The sequence below is a fragment of the Leptidea sinapis genome, chromosome Z (assembly GCF_905404315.1).
Source record: "Leptidea sinapis chromosome Z, ilLepSina1.1, whole genome shotgun sequence".
NCBI classification, from domain to species: Eukaryota; Metazoa; Arthropoda; class Insecta; order Lepidoptera; family Pieridae; genus Leptidea; species Leptidea sinapis.
The window spans coordinates 8,471,802-8,492,023 of record NC_066312.1 but is presented as its reverse complement, the minus strand read 5'-3'; the positions used below and the strand labels follow the sequence as shown (position 1 = coordinate 8,492,023).

Genomic DNA, 20,222 nt, shown 5'->3' with positions numbered 1-20,222 from the left:
CCATCGGCGGCAGATCACAGCCCTGGTTCTATTCGTCAATTAAAGCAGCATCTGACTGAAAAAGGCGCCAAATCGACACTTGACAACGACAGGATAAACACCGCCGACCATGCCGTGGTGTCAGACCTTTATGCTTGAAGTGCAGTTCAGACAGAATATTGTTCGGACAGCTCTGTTTTCGTTGTACGTAAAGAAGTCGAGCGGGCTGGATGCCATTTATCTCATTGTACTTAGAACGTGTGCCACTGAGTTTATGTAGGTGCTCACGCGTTTATTACGGCACTAATATCCACAGGCGTATGAAAGGGCGTAGTCCCGGAAAAAAAGTAGACAGCTCGGATCCGAAAAAAAGGGTCCTCTTGCTTATGCTCTCCAAAATCATGGAGAGTATAACAAGTTCATCAATGACAACAGTTGGGCTTTCATAATGATCGGTCGGCGGGCGATCTTCTATACCTACCACATAGATGGGCAATCGAAAACAAAGCTAGAAGGCCTGACAGTTAGCCTAGATATACCAAAGGTCTTTGATCGTATACGCCCTGCAGTTGCCCTGTAATTTTAATGCACTGCCGCTCTTGGATTCTTGAAAACCCGAAAATTCTGAGCGGCCTCCGGTCTTCGATACTAACCCATGCGAAACATAGTAGCACTAGGCCGCTACTTCACGCTGGTATTCTGTGCGAGTGTGGTTATTATCCCGTACGAGTCTGGCCCGATTGGGCTGACGTCATAAGACGGCAGCGTGACTTTCCCACTTCTAAAAAGGCCTTAGTCGCCTCTTACGACACCCATGGGCTTGGGACTCCCCTATTCTTTATACGCCCCGGGGATAGTACCGGGCAAAAGTACTGCTATGCAGACGAGAGCATTGGCCATGCAGGTCTCTCGGTAAATATTTGACAAGTGCCGGAAGAAACTTGTGTCTTCTATCGAGTCCTCTCTTGAGAAGAATGAACTGAATTGAATGAACCTTGTTTAATTTAACCCCCAGAAAACTCAAGTTTGCCCGTTTACCGTTGAAAAATCACTATTGGTCGTATCACCTTTTCAAAAACACTTCTCTTAAAGCCTCCCTTAATCGATACTAAATCCTCGGTCTCAAAATCTCTAGCGTTTGCCATTTCCGCGGTATGGATGGAAAAGCCAAATCGGCTTCGAAGAAGCTGGGCGTCTCTACAAAGCGCAAGTATGGTGGTACAAGTTGTGGAGAAGGCGAAGGGATACGACAAAGGGAGACTTCTAAGCGATGTAGTATCTTATTAGGTTTAAACTGGACTAAATTTTGTCAGCTCTGATTCCGAGACTACAAATCAATTCTGACACAATTTATTTCGGTTCTCGTCGACGTCATCCATAGATAGATATATATTGGCAAGGCCGGTACCATCTGTCTTAGGGATCGGGTGCACTAAATCCGCATTCCATAATTTTGGGACTACGTCTGATGAGTAGGAGAGCCGAAAAATATATATAAGTTATGGACCGGTGTCAAATCCGAAACACATGTCCGCAACCCTATCGGGGGAATGCTATTGGGCCCTCTCAATTTATAAATGTTGTTGGTGAAAAGGGACTTAAGCACGGAGCCATGCAGGAATTTTAACAAATGGACGGCACGCCATCTAGAGTCAAATTCGACGCAAAAACAAAGGCCACGAGATCAGCTTTCCCTAGCGAGTGTGTGGCGAATGGCAGACTGGCAGAAATTCTCTTTGAAGTCTGGCATTAGCCTGTATTAACTCTATTGAAATAACCAATATACTTACTGAAATCGGTATTCTGGTGGTATGCCTAAAGATAGGACTTTGGAAATAAAAGAATGTTATAAAATATATTTTATTCACTTTTCTATTAAAACATTTTTAAGTTGTACTTTTGAGAGTTGTCTCAAAAAAAATACAACTCTCTAGCGTAGTTTCTCTATATTCATATTTACCTACATGTTTAATCAGTGTAATATTTCACAATAATCTTAATTCTATCTGTGGTTTCTATCATGGTCCGGGTAGATTGAAAAATAATTGAAGAATCGACTTCATCACGACAAATGTCATAATAAATTAAATACTTTTCGTAATCAATAAAACACTTTTCACAGATTTGAATTATTTTTATGATTCAATAACAATGATATTGTAGTACCATTACTTTTAAATATCATTGTCCAATAATTGCAAGAACAAATTGCTCAGAAGAGCAAGCGATATTATGTGGATTCACGTCCATATCCATAATATTTTTTGTCAAATGCTGAAGCACCATTATTAACAAATGGTATTGCATCTATTTGCAAGTACTGTTGCAGTTATAATTGAGAACGGGTGACTTTTAATACACCGTACGAAACCGAGTAACTTAGATTTTCGCTAAAACCGCGTTTAGATCAGTCCAAAAACGTGTCTAAATGATCTTCACTAACTTTATATAGCGGCAAAAATATTTTCAATAATAATTTAATCATTAAACCATAGATAGAGATAGACTTTGACAGCTGTGAAAACGTGGAAAAATATTATGGTTGTCAGATAAACCTCTATTTTGAGCGATGCACGCACACACGCACACTAACACAAAGTGACATACAAATCGCGAGTGTAAGACTCTGCTTCTCACGCACACTAAAGTAATAAATCTGGCCTGTTTTCATCGCTTGTCTCGCAGCAAGAGGTAGACGTATAAATTTATAAATTATCTATATGGTATAGTATAAATGACAAAATATATTAATGTCACTTCGGAGACAAATAACAAAATACAGTAGAACCAGTTTCGCGATCTGGCTGTACGATTGAGTTAACACTTTTATATTAGAAGTTTCAGTGCGAGATCCAATCAGAAATGAGGAGATCCGTAGGATAACCAAAGTCACCGACATATCCCAAAATGATTGCGAAACTGAAGTGGCAGTGGGCAGAGCACGTAGTTTGACGGTCAGATGACCAGTAGGGCAGCAAAGTATACGAACGGCGACAATATACCGGAAGACGCAGTGTTGGTAAGCCTAACCACAAGATGGGCCGACGAACTGGTCAAGATTGCTGGAACACATTGGATGAGGGACAGATCGTCGTGGAAATCTTTGTCCAGAATTGGACAACTTCCGGCTGATGGTGATGATGATAATATTAGAGGGGGCAAACGGGCAAGGGGCACTCGTGATGGGACGTGGGGAGGCAACCGCCGCAGCACCAGGGGTCAAGCATTAAAGCATTGACAGCTATTGTATTTTGTTACGCGTGGCCGCTCTATACTTTAATAGTCCCCAACAGAGGAAGTAGATATTTTTATATCTCTTGACACTACGATATACGAAAATGCAGGATACCAAACTTTTGAAATGCTTGAAACTGACCGATGGTTCCATATTATGCAAATCAATGATCCCAATAGGGTTTATTATTATTGATTTTATTTTAAATAGTTTTTCTAATTAAACTTTTGCAGAATATTAAATATACAAAATGCAAGAAATACGCACGAATTATAACGAAACGCAATGCTATTGGTTGAAGCGCAGTGTGACGTCAAAGTCTATACATTTAAACAAATACACTGGTATTGTTCCTAGATATTATTTTCGATGGTTTGGGATATATTAAATTTTGTCTTGGTTTTCTATTATTACCGGTCATAATACTGGTTATAATCATATAAATCATTTACAATGACTGAAAGTGGACTTGACGATATCTGATGAAGTGTTGGTGATTTTGCTTCACATACAAGGAGTGACAGCTACAAGGTTATGCGATCATTATTTTTTTATCTTATATATAAAATTCTCGTGTTCCGGTTTATGTTACCAACCTCTTCCGAAACGGCTAAAACAATATTTGTTTGTAAATTTTTGTGTATATTGGGTAGGTCTGATAATCGGCCAACATCTATTTTTCATACCCCTAAATGATAAAGGTAAGAGTAACCCCTGAATATTTTTTTGACAATTTTTTTTATTTTTATTTTCAGCATAATAAAATATTTATATTTATTGGAATGACTATATCCTATGTTTTTGTAGTGAAAACTTCTGTAGCATGGTTGAGCACTTTTTTCACTCGCTCCAGTACAAAGCCTCGTCACAATGGGTTTGGCTTTTAAGAGCTCAAAGGAATAGAGAATACAATTCGATTCACTGGTACACATGCCACGTGATCGAATTTTACGCGAGAGAAATTGCAGGCGCACAAGTATTACAAGATTTACGAACCATGCTTTACTTGAACGGTTGGCTCAGTTATTAAGAACGCTCAGATGGAACCCGAATTTTGATGTATAGCGTTATAATTAATATAAAAATGCATAAAAGGCATTTATTTACTCAAAATCGGTTTCTATAGAATTATTTTTGATATCATTTCTAATATACTAGATACTACTACCGCTTCGGAAGCAAATGGCGCTCTGAGAGAGAAGAAAAGGTGCAAGAAACTCTCCCAGCATTATTTTTTTTGGCTCTTTTTAATAAAATATACAGTACTGTCATTGCTATTGATATAAAATAATCATAATCTAGTCCCAGGCTGTCTAAGTGGCCGCACTTAGATATTCAGCTTTGGAGGAATAGGATTTACGACAGAGCCATTATTTAATAAAACATTTAAGTTTATTTAAAGATAATGCCTGAACAGTGGCTGGGACTTTATTATAAAAGTGTATACATTTCCCCTTAAAGCTATTATGTATCTTATCTTATTATCTCTGTCGTGTTGCTCGCACCGTTTTTCGAGTTCCGTACATCACAAGGAAAAACCGTAACCCTTATAAGATCACTTTAGTGTCCGTGTGTATGAAATCTCTACAGAAAAGCGATTCACTCGACTGTATTAAACGTGCAGTAATTAATAGATGGACAGCTGACGGCTATAATACTGTAAAAAACGGTAATAGCCGAAATCCATTACACTTTAAAAGCAATTGTTCGCTTTCAAACTTACCCGTATTACGTAGAATTTACAACCTCTTTGCTTACCCGGGTTATACATCGTCGCCAATCGCCTAATTGTACAGTATTAATACTATTTCATATTATGTATCTTATATATCTTGATGTCAATTAGACGACAAATTTTATTAAATAAAATGCTCTCTCAAACCTTTTCAAACTATAGTACGTTCATTGTGTGAATTTCAAACTATCATCATTAAAATTAACGAGCACTCCAATTAGTGGCGCGTTAATTAAATGGCTTGGGGGCTTGTTGATTCGAACTTCAGCTTGAAAATTTCTGTATCGTTGCTTGTTAGGAGTCATGGTTACATTTCTGTATTTTCTTATTGTACTGTGGATTTCAGAGGCAAGTAATTGGCAGAAACTTTTAAACATTGACAATTGTAAATTAATTAAATCGATATATAAATATGAATTGAGAAATAACATTAATTTTATTTTAATTAATGATTCTTTAATAGTTACTTTTGCAACTGTTGTGTATTGTGGGTATTAAAACACGAATTTGGGTTTGTGGATAATAGTATCACATGAGGGTTTTAATACATAATTATCAACAGTTGCATACAAGAGTTTATCTACACCCATAATATGAGTTCTCGATAAAATATTCTGAAACAGTTAGCTTACTGCTAACATTACAAAAGCCAGTCCTAGTAACCATAATATCATCCAAAGGTGTGTTATTATGAAGACGGATGATATAATGTTGTACTGAATTTCATAACGATGATGATGTAATGGTTATTACATCATCACAAGTAGTGTGGAACGCGCGTAATAAAATGTTCTTTTTTTGAAATTCATACAGATACCACGCATCGAGCAATAAGAATGTGGCTGTCTGTTAAAACTCTTTGAGCACGAAGGGATTGAAAAAAAAAATAGGAGTGTTGTTATAAAATTCAGTACAACATTACAATTTACAACACTCGTTTGGATGATGTAATGGTTATTAGAACATTGGGTGTTTTAATGTTGTTAACTTTCAGAATCTTTAATAGAAGATTTAAAGCATGGGTGTAGATAAAAATGTTTACAATATCGTTGACAACACTGTAAATACCATGATAATTCTGAAGTATTCCGAATGACAAGCTGCTGTGCAAATAAACGCGGGAAACGTTACACGTCCGAACAAACCATTCGTAAACAAAATGTCTATTTGTAAACATTTTACATATTCTTGATCGATGCTTAGTTATAACTTTATGCCAATTTTATTTGTAAGGCCATTAATGTTTTAGAATCTTTAATAGAGGATTTAAAGCATGGGTGTAGATAAATAATAATTACTTAACTTTAGCTCTGGATCTAATCTAAAAACGTAAGATAATTACTACGTCTTTTCTGTGTAGACTGAACACGTCGAAAAAGATAGCGATTAACTGTTAGCCTCTATTTTCAGTAAGCGCACGTAAACAAAGTGATTAGTAAAGTAACCAATATTATAGTATTTAACCAATATTATCTGAGCTAAAAATCATAAGCGACATATAGACTTCTTCAAGTCACATAATAAGCTCTATTTATTTTTGGTGTAAAATCTTCAAATTAAGCTATTTTTTATAGAGATTAATTTCAAATAAATTTATTGGCCATTCATTATTGTTTGTCAATTTAAGTTAAAAAGAAAGAATCTTAGATGATATTTTATACGTCTATATAGAGTCCCTTGCTCCTAGACAACCAATAAAAACAGGCCAGGTTCATTACATTAGTGTGTGTGACTCTTTGAAGGAAAGAAAGAAAGATTTTTTTTATTGTGAAATGTATAAGTAGTTTGTACAAATACAAAGATATAAAACAAAAACAAACTTAAGATTGATAAACTTCTACTAAAAAAAAAAAAGAAGTGTGGCACTCGGGGACTGCCGCGGTGAAGCTATTGCATAGCATTTTTTATCATCTTATGCAATTATAATTATTTATTTATTTTATTTATGCAGTATTTTTTTTATAAAATTAATTTAAAAAAAAAACAAACTGGAACTGAGTAAAATTTAACTTGCAAGATTTGATTACAGACAGACAACGGGACAGGTGAAACTAAATAAAAATGCTTGTCATAGTAATAAAAATTAAAAAAACGTGATAAAAAAAAAATAAAAAAAATCAAGATGTACCCCAGGCTCGAACCTGGGACCTTCTGCACAACGAGCATATGTGATAACCGCTGTTCCACGGCAACTATAAAAAAACCTGCCGAAATATCTATATACATCTAGTAAGTTAGTGTTAGGTTATTTTCGTTACGGAATTTCTGGATTCGGTCCCCACGCTCAAGGCCCGCGATAGAAGCTATGCAATAGCTTAAAAAACTACTACTTATATACGATTCAAAAAATGATCCCAAATCAGCATGTTGTTTTGTCGGCATTGTTGAACAACGCTGGTCTTTCGTTGGGCCATTTGGTGACGCCACGATAAATATTTAGATATAAAATAAAGCAATACTTTTTAATTGTGTTAGTATGCGTGCATTGCTCAAAATGGAGGTGAGCAGTCGACCACAATCTTTTTCGACGTTGTCACAGCTGTCATTGTCTATTTAATCATATAAATGATCTAAGGGAAGAATAATTTACAGATCAATGGATCCCGAAGTCATTTCAGCAACATATCACATGAGTTTACAACACCGCCTGATGAAATTGGACCCTTGCTACCCGATGACGACTTACAGGCGTCCACGGTTATTGCCGGTCTGATGCCGGATTCATTTGGTGAAATGTTCAACTTTCTGGATGGTGACAGCTTCGGAATTGGTTTGTAGTCAAATATATTATGTTTGGTGGTAGGTAGGCTGTCTCCACGGCACCGTAGAAATAAACAAAGTTCTTTCCGATTCAAATGCAAATTGAAATACACTGGCCTTCAAAAGTAAGTATCACACTTTTCAAATTGGGATAACGTTTTAAGTCCACAAGATATACTTTCGAAATAAAAAGGACTCCAAAGAAAATTTTATTTTGTACATAAAAACTTTATAGTCGGTAACCTTCTTTTAAGAATTGGCTGAAAAAAAACTTCACAAAGAAAACCATTCCTTTTTCAAAGTGGACGTTTCCGAATAACAATTTTACCATTCACATTTTTCTTCCTGTTTTAAATTTTTTTCAAGATCGATGGGTCTTGTTTTAAAAATTTATGCTAAAAAGCACATAACATAACAAGGTCGCACAGAGCTAATAGCCATAGAAAATGGCACCCTCACTCGGCAAAGATATGCTCAAGAGATTCTCAATGAGTATGCAGTAACGTATTTAGCAAATATGGGTGATGGATCGATGCTGATGCATGATAATGCCCGGCCACACACGGCTCATATCGTACAAGAGTATATTCAGGAGGTCGGTATCAGCGTGATGACTTGGCCATCAAGAAGTCCTGATCTCAACCCGATTGAACACGCCTGGGATGAGCTTGGGAGGCTAGTCAGAAATCGCAGACCACCACCTACTACCCTCAGGGCACTAAAGCAGGCCCTGGTAGAAGAATGGGAGAATATTCCCCAACATCGACTCCGAAACCTAGTGTTTAGTATACCAAACCGGCTCGAAGCTGTAATCAAAGCTCGAGGAGGCAATACCAGTTATTAAAAATTAAATAACGAGTAATACATTTTAGTTGAATTTTTTTACACTAAACTAAAAATGTCTATTTTCATTGTTATGTCTTTTTTAAGTTAAAAATGTTACTAATGTATAATTTTAATTTTTAAGAATTAAAGCCTATAAAATTTGCAACAAAACGTTTTTAATCTTAAATCTCTACCTTCTATAGTTAAGAAAAAAAAATAATTTGAAAAGTGTGATACTTACTTTTGCAGGCCAGTGTATTTTTATTCAAAATAGGTTGTGATAACACTTATTGATTATTAGGTCAAAAACTACCATACATTCCAAAACGAATGCCTCAGACCTGAGAACAATGGGCGCAACAAACTCAGCGAGCTTTTCTTTCTTTATCAAAAAAATATGTGTACAAAGTAAAATTGTATAGAATATTATTTAGAATTGGTCTTTGAACAGAGCAGACCATACTGGATATCCCTTTACTTTAGCAAATATAAAGTCTCCGAATTATATTCTCTTACTTTTTATCCATCTTCTTGTGACGCTAATCAAAAATTTGTAATATTTGTCAGCAAACGACACCAGAAGCGTCACTGCAATGAGAAATGACGTAACAACATCAATAATATGTCCGTATATATATAAAACGTATAAGATTTTCTCCTACCAATAAGTGCCCACGCGGCTAAAGAAATTTTCACTTCAATAAATTTCAGTCAACTTACAGCCACAGTTAATTAGCTAAGTAGCGGGTAAATGGCGCCTACCCTGCGTAAACTGATTTGTCAATATGTTATGAACGTACGCAGCTACGATTTAAAATTAATCTTATTAGCGGGCATCAAAGTTTTTGTTAAATTGCTAAGTGAGACTTGTGTTACTTAATACTTTAATATCCATCACTGCTCTGTGACTCTTTATTCTGTGACTGCACCAAACAAGCCTTAGTGTCAATGGACACGCTATGATAGCCTCGAGCTAGCTATGCAGCTCTTACTAGTCGCGCGGTATGAGGTTAAAGTTTATTCTAGATTGTCTATTAAAAGCAGCATTGCTTATAAAACCTTCTTCACGCCTCGCTTACAGCCATCATCGTTACTACTGACCGCGACAATAATGAAATATAACGAGAAATAATTAAATGTTTAGCAATTATAAAATTAGGTGAGTCACAAAAAAACTGCATTTAAATAATTTGGTTAGCATACTAAGATTTATTTTTATACTTGTTCCGCAAATAATTTTGATAATGGTCAAAAATTAAATCATAAATAGACAGCAATAACATGACTTTGCATAATATACATTCAGTCCGCAAAAAACTATTTGGTCAGCAAGATTTCTATTTTTTTTTTTATAAAATATGGCTAGGTTAAAACAACGCACGAGCCGAGCGTAGCAGGCCGCGGGAGCGGCCGGCGAGTGCCAGAAACGAATTCTAAGCGTATAAATGAACTTTTTTGCTTACCCTATAAGGGCTTACCAACATTTAATAAACAGGAGCAGCTCATGGCAACTTATTAATTACAGCCATCCAGAATGACACAGATTGCCGAATGAGTTGCTGATCAATTAGCTATTTCTCCTTACAGATTATATTTTTCTGCTTACAAAAATACCAATACTATGCTTTCCGTTTAAATAAAACCCAAATATAATTAATTATACAGGTCCAATGCACGAGTTCGTTTATGGCTGGCAAGCTATTGTAAACACCATGAGTATGAAAAATAACGTAGAAGTTCGAAAACGAGCTGGGCTTCAACGATTCGCACTCGCAGGAATAAATGGTATCACCCTCATATCTCATATTGGAGTTACTGAGATTATGATTAATGGAACACGAACATACTGCTTTGGTGGTGTATCACGACCACCAGGTAGAAGAAGTGTTATTTGCAAGGTTCGATATGTCTTACAACTATAATATCTTTTGAATATTTTTTATTACCAAAGATCAAAGATCTACTGGTACAAATATTTTCGCAAGAAATTGAATTTTTGAATATTTTAAAATAATATTTGGATTGAAAAGAAACAAAGTGGTAAAAGCAAAGCGAAAAATAGGCTAAAGAAAATATTTTTCAATGTGTGAGTTTTATAAGGGACGAGACGAGCAGGACGTTCAAGTGATAGTAATTGATACGCCCTGCCCATTACACTGCAGTACCACTCAGGTTTTTTGAAAAATCCAAAATTCCTGAGCGGCGCTACAATTGCGCTCGCTCACCTTGAGACATAAGATGTTAAGTCTCATTTGCCCAGTAAATTCACTAGCTCCGGCGCCCTTCAGACTGAAACAAAATAATGCTTACAAATTACTGCTTCACGGCAGAAATAGGCGCCGTTGTGGTACCCATAATCTAGGCGGCATCCTGTGCAAAGGAGCCTCCTAGTAGGTGAGTGGTTTAGTATTCAAAATATTTCGATCAAATTCGGTTACAGTATCAACAGGTTGGCTTACCTTTTCTATCTTGCTGTATCTGCGTTATAGATGTTCTTCTCTCTCGCCCGTGTCTATACCCTTGTATATTGTAGTCTATGACTGTAATTGCAAGAGGTAGATATGGTGTGGTTTGTACATAAAAATATTTGGCGTTCAGGTAGATGCTTTTGAGCGTCACGGGTTATCCTGCCTAAAATCGGCAGGCCGTATCAGTCGTCACGCCAACATTTATGAAGACATCCGCAGGGCATTTGCCGCTCTTAATATACCAGCTGTTTTAGAGCCAAATGGTTTTACCCGCCGCGATGGCAAGCGTCCTGATGAAATAACGCTGGTGGCTTGGGCACGGGGAAGGGCGCTGGTGTGGGACGCGACTTGTGTCGACACTCTGGCTCCTTCTCATGTCGAAGTTACGTCAGTTGGTGCTGGGGCTGCTGCTTCGACTGCCGAAGACAGCAAGCGTCGCAAATATGTCGGTCTCAGTGAGTCATACATCTTTGTGCCGTTTGGTGTCGAGACACTTGGCCCGTGGGGCCCCGAGGTGCGGAGAATGTACAAATCACTATCTTCGCGCCTCAATAAAGCTACTGGAAACGCTGGCAGCTATTTCGGTCAACGGATCAGCCTAGCTATCCAACGCGGAAATGCTGCAAGTATTCTTGGTACGCTCCCATGTAATGCTAGTTTTAATTTTATGTAGTCATAGTATTGGAAATATAGTTTTAAGATTTGTTTTGTTTGAATAAATGATTTTTTAATGAAAGAACCTGATGTATTTTCTATAATAGTCGTCACATACAGTCATAACAAATATTAATTATAACAATAAGCTTTTACCAGGGAGCAATGTACCAGGAGGGTCGGTTTACCTGCAGAGTTCCATTTTTAAGATATCCTACGGTACTGGGGTACCGCTATTGTATAGACAAGTACGCTGCCGTTAATTCAATGGATGGTACATACAAAAGTGAGTAATTTCTTATTGTGGATAATTCATCGTATTTATTGTTAGAACTATAATGATCATTATCAGAATTATTGATCATATAGTATATAAAAATCACACCTTCAAAGATTAGGAAAATATTTTTTTTTAACTTTTTACCACCATTTCGGAAAAGTTGAGCTTTAATGAGAAGAAGTGGCAAAAAACTCCTCGTTTCAATCTATATTTACAGTTTGAGCAATGTACAATTTTATATTAATACTCGGACGTTTTTACTTACTCGTGTAAGATGAATAAAAAAAACAAGTGATTAATCAATTGCTGTATCTTCGGTTTTTTAAAGGATAAATCTTTAAAAAAAAATCAAAAGATAAACGAGTGCAGTAGATGTATCAATTTGCATACACGATGTTACCACGAAGCTAACCTTCCGATACTGCATCAATCATAAATCTTGGTATTTTTTCTATATGTTGGCATAATTGATTCTACTCCCATTTAATTGAATAATTTCAATTTACAGCCACGTACTGTGCCAGAGGTGAATCTATACCGAAGTTTCATTACGATTACATTTGCGAGCGAAGGGACGTTAAGATAAAACGTGTAAATCTAACTGATCCTAATGAGAGATTTAATATAAGGAATCCTGTTGTGCGGCGAGCTGAGTACTATAGAGCACCCTACGATATATTAAAAGCATGCCCGGATTGGTGAGTGATTATTAATAGAGTCCTTGTCGAAGCTAGATGTATAATCATAATGGAAATCAATGCGTCAGACTTTAAGGTGCGTCAGAATCAAACATTTTACGTACAAGAGAATAATTTACAGATATAAATATTTCAACTGTTACCTCTCAGTATATTCTTGGTTAGTGAAATCGGTACAGTAGTTTTTGTGTGATAATATTACAAACATACATACCAAAACACAAATGTTTCCTCTTTATAATATTAGTTTAGACAAAGCACTCCGCTAGGTGAAGTTTGACTTAAAAATCTAATTCTAGGGAAAAAACTATGGAACAAATTTTGGTATATTTTTATATCGATGGAACAAATCTAGATCTAATTATTAATTGCATTAATTTTTGCCCAGCGACGAGGGCTCCGCCAGATATAGACAAACGTCAGCAACAATGCCCTTTTAAGATCTTTGATACATCTGCTGCCACTCAAGAACATTCCAGCTTCATCAGCTATCGAGCTATATGCACAGACGTATGCTTCTTAAGATTTGAATTCCTTTGGATTCAGGTGCTTAGAGAAATATTTACATATTATATTCTTTTCACTCAGGTATGGTTGCAATCTTCGTATATCTCGAGAATCACTTCATCAGGATATACCCTCTGGACTTTTAGATGCCAATGAAACAGCTTTTGTCGGACATGGTGGAAAATATTGGTTGGCATTGTACTACTCGCAGGTACAATTATGATTTCATTACTATTAAATTTATTTCCGGCCGCAATTTCGTCTGCATAAACTTTAACATAATTTATATGATATTTCCTTTTTATTGGCGTTAAAAAAATAGAGTTTCATTTTTGATATTAATAGTACTCTAAAAAATAATTAGCATTCATTTCTTAGCTTTCAGCTTATGCTATTTACTTCCAAGCACATGGTGAATACCCGTGGAACTCAAACAGACCAGTAGTATCGGTAGATAAAGGTTAGTTAAAAATTAAAGCTTTATCTCTTATTTAAAATCCATTGTAGATTATAAAACTAAATAGTTTATTTGTTCGTTTTTGTGGGGTTTATGCTATTTAACTCTTTCTCCTTAAATTTTAGGTGGAATATGGGAACAGCTTCTAAAAGCAAACATTGGTCCGGACATGAATTTGCACTACAACTTGAATGGCATTTATAATCGGTACCCCGGTGGAGTTATTATGCCAGACCTGATGAGGAACGATGGACAGGTAGATAGACTATAGTTTCTACTGATATTTTTCATTGCATGTGTTACAAAAAGATCTAAGACTTATTTTAATGTTACGACGTAACAAAAATGGTTACTAATGATGTTGGCTAATTTTATATTATAATTAAAGTCTTGACTACAAAAGGACGGGTTATTCCGTAGGTACGTAATTGATAGGCACTGATCCGATCAGAGGTCTGACCATTGGACACCTTCCAAGAAGGTTTGACAGAGACAAGGTATCTTTGGGATGTGTTGTCGCAAAATGGCAGCCTGTCTCTTGACTTTAAAAAGCCTTTTTCATGAACACTAGGATAAACAATCACCTGGCGGTTAGTGATCTCTGCCATATTCTTTTGCAATACTAGAGGAATCACATGAGTAGGTAGAGTGTAGACGCGCTTTTCTTGAAAATACCCACTCCATAGTTTAGTTGTATTTAGAAGAACGTTCCTTGAAATCCCCACTATGGCCTATTAAGCTTGTGACGTGTAGTGAAATGGTGGAAATCTGCGGGCGGAGTTAGCTCCCAGCGACAAATGCCGTAAAAGACATGCAGAAACGCCTGTGGACCAACCCGGTCACAGAATGTTGGATATCCAACAGTCCTCTTGGTATTATGCTGTGGTGGTGTGAAATGGTTTAATCTGATCTGGCCAGTACGCTTTAAAACCAACAATTTAATCAGTCATTTTGCTCTAGAGTCCAGACCAATGTTAGATGCTTACTCTTGTGAGACGGCGATATCGACAAATGTTTGCCCAACTTTGAAAAAGATTCCTCCATTACTTTCCATACTCTTTTATTCAGCACTTTTTGTCCATGTTTTTCAAATTGTAAATGTGGCCTCCACAGCTATCATAGTAAAGTTTTTTTACTGTATTTGCTGAATGCTGTGCACAATTTTAATTGGATCTCAGGATCACACAAAGTATCCTGTACTTGTAATAAGATGATAGTTTTATTTTGTTATCTGTTATTGTACCTAATTGTAAATAAATAAATAATAAAATCTGGCTAATATAGTAACGGTTCAGCCATAGCTGAAAATCATTTGAAAGAAAACTGTTTGCATAGTTTGTAAAAGCAGAATAAACTTTTCTTGATATATAATTAATAACATTTTACTATTACAACTAATAATGAAATTTAATATTTAAAAAAAATTAAATATTTCAATAGAATTTTTGGGAAATTGAATAGTGCTTCGTGGCATAGTGAATTTCACTTAGAAGTTCTTTTCATATTTTATCAATTATTCTTGAAGAAAATTGTGTATCCTTACTGTTGTTAAGATCAGTAAAATATATGGAACAATATACCATAACAGTCAAATCCTTAGCAATAGCAGATCTTATTGAAATTTATTAATGGTGCAATACTTACAGATATAGGTAAGTTTTTAGTGTTTATGGCATGATCTTTATTTTTTTTTTGTATTATCAGGTTCAACCAAGTAATTTCAGGACTGAGACGAGAGATGGTGGATCCGAGGACATAAAAATTGGAATGTCAGGCGATATTTCTGGTAAACTACCATTTTCAATAATTTTGTTGCTTGAGTCAGTCGGAGAAATTTTAAAATTTAAAACAATGTGGGAATTTAAATAGCTCATTGATTCCAAAAAGCTTAAAGCCCAAGACGTAACTATTTGGAATCCAATTTTAATGATGATGGCCCTTAACGGATGGGCCGAAAATCTCTACCAAAATTTACCTTGAAAAAGATGAGACAACTTTTAATTGTAGCCTTTTGAGTAGTAATTAATATCATAATAGAAAGAAATAGTATTATTTTACCAGTGTTCTTTATTACAGGAGATGGTGGTAGCTACAAATTTATTCATGACTCACAAATTCAACCAAATTTTGAACACGGAAAAAACGTTTGATAATAGACAGCACGAAATATTATTGAATAAACAACAGCCATTTTTGTTTTTGTTTTATTTCTCCCACCAATATTATTCAGTAGAAAGGCAAGGGAAGAGCGGTGCAAAAAGGGGAACCTAAGGTTCTAATAAAATAGATGGTGTTATTAATAAACTCATTGAAAGGTTACTTCAAGTTTAAAATTACTTCTCCCTGTCATGCGTATATAGATAGAAGAAGGTAAGATAAAGACAAAAACATTTAAATTAGGAATAACTTTAGTGCGCGTTCATTAATAACACAAAAAATTATGTATTATTTAAATTAATTATTGATAATCATAAATAACTTTATTCCTTTCCGGTAACTGCTATTTCTTGAATACTAACAACAGGATTTTCGTATTCTTAAGGTCTACTGGCTGTCTTTTTTTTATATAAGAGGGGGCAAACGGGCAAGAGGCTCACGGTATGGGGAGAGGTGTAGCAACCGCCCATAGACATCCGCAACATCAGATGTCAAGAGATATGTTGCCGGCGTATGCTCTTTTCTTGAAGGTAAGTCGTATCGGTTCGGGAAAACCGCAGCCGGTAATTGATTCCACAAAGTGGCTGTGCGAGGCAATAAACTTCTTGCAAAACGCGCGGTTGTGGAATGCCAGACGTCAATGTGATACGGGTGGTACTTTGCACGTAATGTCCGGTGGTGGAATTCGGCCGCTGGAATCAACCCGAACAGCTCCTATGAGCACTCCCCGTGATAAATGCGGTAGAAAATGCAAAAGAACCCACATCTCTTAGCAACGCCAAAGAATCAAGCCGATCGGAGATGACTGGATCGTCTATGATTTGAGCCGCTCTTCGTTGTAGGCGATCAAATGGAAAAAACTGGTCCTGGGGAGAGCCAGAGTTGAGACCAGTACTCCATGTGAGGCACAATTTGCGCCTTATATAGTTGCAGGTGGTGGCTTATAGAGAAGTACTGTCTCCCCTTACTGTACACCAAACTTTTTACCATGGAACTGAAAGTCGCTCGATATATCGACGCCAAGTATGCCAATACAGACTGTGGCAGTTAGAGGAGTGATCTCGAATCAGGGGGATACGACGAAGGGAGACTTTTTAGTGATGAACGCACAAACTTGTGTCTTCTTGGGGTTAAATCGGACTAAATTTTGTCGGTCCCATTCCGAGACTTTGCAATGCATAGTCTCGATTTCAGACACAAGTTTGTTCCGGTTCTCGTCGACACTTTCCCGGGACATGTTGACACGGCCGGTGTAGGAAGAATAATACCATGTGCTCGCGTCTGCATAGCAATGAATACTGCTGTTTTGCAGCATATTATTGATATGCAGAAGTAACAGTGTCCCCTACACTTAGCACGCAGTCTTGCGGTACACCAGCGTTTGTAGGTTTTAAGTCGGAGCATGCAGCGTTGTCTTCCTCTCTTTCTTTTCCGATATTTCTTGAGCTTCAGTAACAGATTTTCTCAAGATTTTTTTTCTCCCTGTCTCTATAGGTTTTTCTCAGAAGCTTTGGTGTTACAATTTTTAGAAGTCTGGACTGTAAATAGACAAATTGAGCATTCCTGTGCGACATCTAACTGTGTATATGACTTTAGAATTACCACTTAAACTTGCAATACAAACATCAACTGCATCCATATATAATATATGGGATTACAAAGTTATTTATACAGTTGGAGTATCGAGAAAACTAAACTCAAATTGTAAAATGTTTTAGTTTTTTCTTAATTAATACATTAAGCACTAATTTTGTTCTAAATTTGTATCTTCTATCTCCGCTAGAAGTCCCTTGGACTTTTGATGATCGGTAAGTCAGTCAGTCAGTGAGTGACAAAATTAAGAAACTGTGACTAGTTATAAACTACTGGTTCAAATTGACTAAAATTTGAAATATACCTCTTAGAAAAAATCAGGTTTCTAATTTCATCCACAACGAAGTTGTAGGGGTCGAAAATGTACGGCCGTGCCGCTGGTCTTTGCTCGACTCGGCGACACATTTAAAAACTCTTTTTGCTGCTTTATGGCGTACACGCGGTCGGACACATCAGTCCACAACTGGCAGTTGGCACAAAACGAAGCAACAAAATGCGCTAAACTTCGCAATGACAACTATTACAAAATATACTAGGTACCTCGACTCCTGTCAACCCAACCAACTAGACTAATTGATAGCTTCCGTCTGACTCACACGAGAAAAAGAAAAACTTATGCGTGTCTTGTGTAAAGAAAAGAGACAGAGTGATTAAATTATTTGTTTCGCCATACGTGCCAGGTTTTTCAAGGTCAACACACCCGGTGTGCTAAACAAACTTGACAGCTCAGCATAAATACTTCGTTTACTTTTATTTGCGTCTATAAAAATATGCTATTATTGTTGGGACTTGTGAAATATCCACTATTTATTCAACATCAGTGACAATTTTAAGTAGAAGGAAATATGGTGCGATGTTGTGTTTTACAATGTTAAAGTGATAGTGAAAGAACACTTGTGTTATATTATATACCTATATAATATATAGGATATTATCTCTCTCAGGTTGGCCACATCAAATCGATGTCTAGTTACTTTACTTGGTTTATGTGTCAACCACAGTCTCCGTGAAAACATGCTCCAGGTTTTTTTTTGTTGAGAGGTGGAAAATACATTTACAATAAAGGGTCATATTTCAGGGGAAATAGGACCCATATTATGTCGGGCTCGTATTTTATTTAAATGAGTAATTGAATGATGTGTGTAGAATTAAATGAAATAAACTATTTCTAATTTTTATTTAAATAATCTGATGCCGATTGTCAGTCAGACCATCAATTGCTTGCGTGCAATCTCAACCTTAAGTTACGAAACTCCGTACCTCGTAAAATTAGTGAACCTCAAAATAGTGGACCAAACAGCTTTTACGAACAAATTATCAGCCGAAATTAACACGTGGAGGTCAAAACCGCTAAGTGACGACCCTGACTCACTCTGGCAATCTGCAAAAGAGCAAATAAAATATACCGTAAGCTCGTCACAGCCTATGCAAACGTCAGCACTGTATGTTAGATGACACCTGGTGCCTCGTAGAACGCCGGCGTGAGATGCAAGCCAAGGGTGCCAAGAGTCCGGGATCTAAACTCAATGGATGCTCAAATACAATCTTCTTCTCGCAGAGATCGTAACAACCATCACAGAAACATCTGCTAGAGTTGGAAAAAAACGCAGAGCGCCACGAAACAAAAGATTTATTTAAGAAGATTCATTGCATCATTCGTTAATTCAAACCGAAAACCTGGGCTGTCGCGGACTCAAATGGAGCGACTGTAACGGAAATCATGGATATCGTGGGCGTGTGGAGAGCATACTGCGAGGATCTTTTTTACCGACAGCAGCATCATCGGTTAACAGTAGTGCTTCTTTGGAGGGTACCTATAATGATAAAGAACCTAGTGTGGTGATGAGTGAAATTAGAGCCGCAATTCATCACCTGAAGAAAAACAAAGCTGACGGAAGTGACGACATCCCGATAGAGATCTTCAAAGCAATGGGGGAACACGGAGTTGAAATGCTGCATGTAATCTGCAATCGTGTTTGGGACACAGGCCTAAAGACTGGGCGCACTCCGTGTTCGTACCACTACACAAGAAGGGGTCCACAAAAAAATGTAGCAACTACAGACTCACTTCATGTCATCAACACCAGACTGAAAACTTTTCTGAATCCGGAAATAGCTTAGGAACAAGCAGGTTTCGTCACGCGTCTAGGCACCAGGGAGCAGATTTTAATACATACTTCCACAAATCATCGAGAAATCTAGAGAGTTTAACATCCCACTATATATCTGCTTTGTTGACTTTCGCAAGGCCTTCGACACCGTGAAATGGCATAAGCTCTGGGACTTTCTACGCGAGATTGGAGTTCCTAATCATTTAGTTTGTCTCATACATCGACTCTACGAGGACGGAACTGCGACTGTTCGGATTGGTGACGTTGACTCGGAAAGTTTCCACACACGCGCTGGTGTTCGGCAGGGATGCATTCTCTCTCCACTTTTATTTAATGTATATATTAAATAATAGTGAGTGCATCATGAGAATTATTTTAGAGCAATGGGATAAGGGGGTTTCAGTGGGAGGAAGGAAAACATCGAAGTTAAGATACGCTGATGATACAACTCTTCTCGCTCAAACAAGAGAAGACATGGAACAGCTGTGGGCACGCCTAGAGACAACTAGCCTCTCTTTTGGACTCGCAATCAACAGAGACAAGACCAAAATGATGATCGTGGACCGAATAGAACAAAATCAACCTGATATCTCCCTGATTGGCAACTGTGAGGTTGTCCAAAACTACGTATACCTCGGCTCCATGATCACGAACACTGGTGAGTGTGAAGAAGAGATCCGTAGGAGATGTGCTATCACACGATCTGCCGTTGACAAGCTGAATAAGGTCTGGTGCAACCGCAACATCACTAAAGCCACGAAAC

The 20,222-nt window shown here is 37.0% G+C and overlaps 1 protein-coding gene across 1 annotated transcript; it reads left to right on the top strand.

Annotated features, from left to right (window-relative positions):
- Positions 1-5,182: 5,182 nt before the first annotated feature.
- On the top strand, positions 5,183-15,792 carry LOC126978362 (uncharacterized). The gene is made up of 10 exons (XM_050827120.1): positions 5,183-5,297; positions 7,542-7,719; positions 10,200-10,432; positions 11,816-11,942; positions 12,445-12,634; positions 13,223-13,352; positions 13,520-13,601; positions 13,724-13,854; positions 15,303-15,384; positions 15,675-15,792. Exons 1-10 carry the CDS (start codon positions 5,253-5,255, stop codon positions 15,746-15,748), a joined length of 1,272 nt encoding a protein of 423 aa, XP_050683077.1. The 5' UTR covers positions 5,183-5,252; the 3' UTR covers positions 15,749-15,792.
- Positions 15,793-20,222: the final 4,430 nt, after the last annotated feature.

Coding starts and splice junctions, on each gene's coding strand:
- LOC126978362 (XM_050827120.1), top strand. CDS start 5,253: ATGGTTACATTTCTGTATTTTCTTATTGTACTGTGGATTTCAGAG. Junction 10,433..11,815: donor GAAGAAGTGTTATTTGCAAG/GTTCGATATGTC, acceptor AGCTTTTACCAG/GGAGCAATGTACCAGGAGGG. Junction 13,855..15,302: donor TGATGAGGAACGATGGACAG/GTAGATAGACTA, acceptor TTGTATTATCAG/GTTCAACCAAGTAATTTCAG.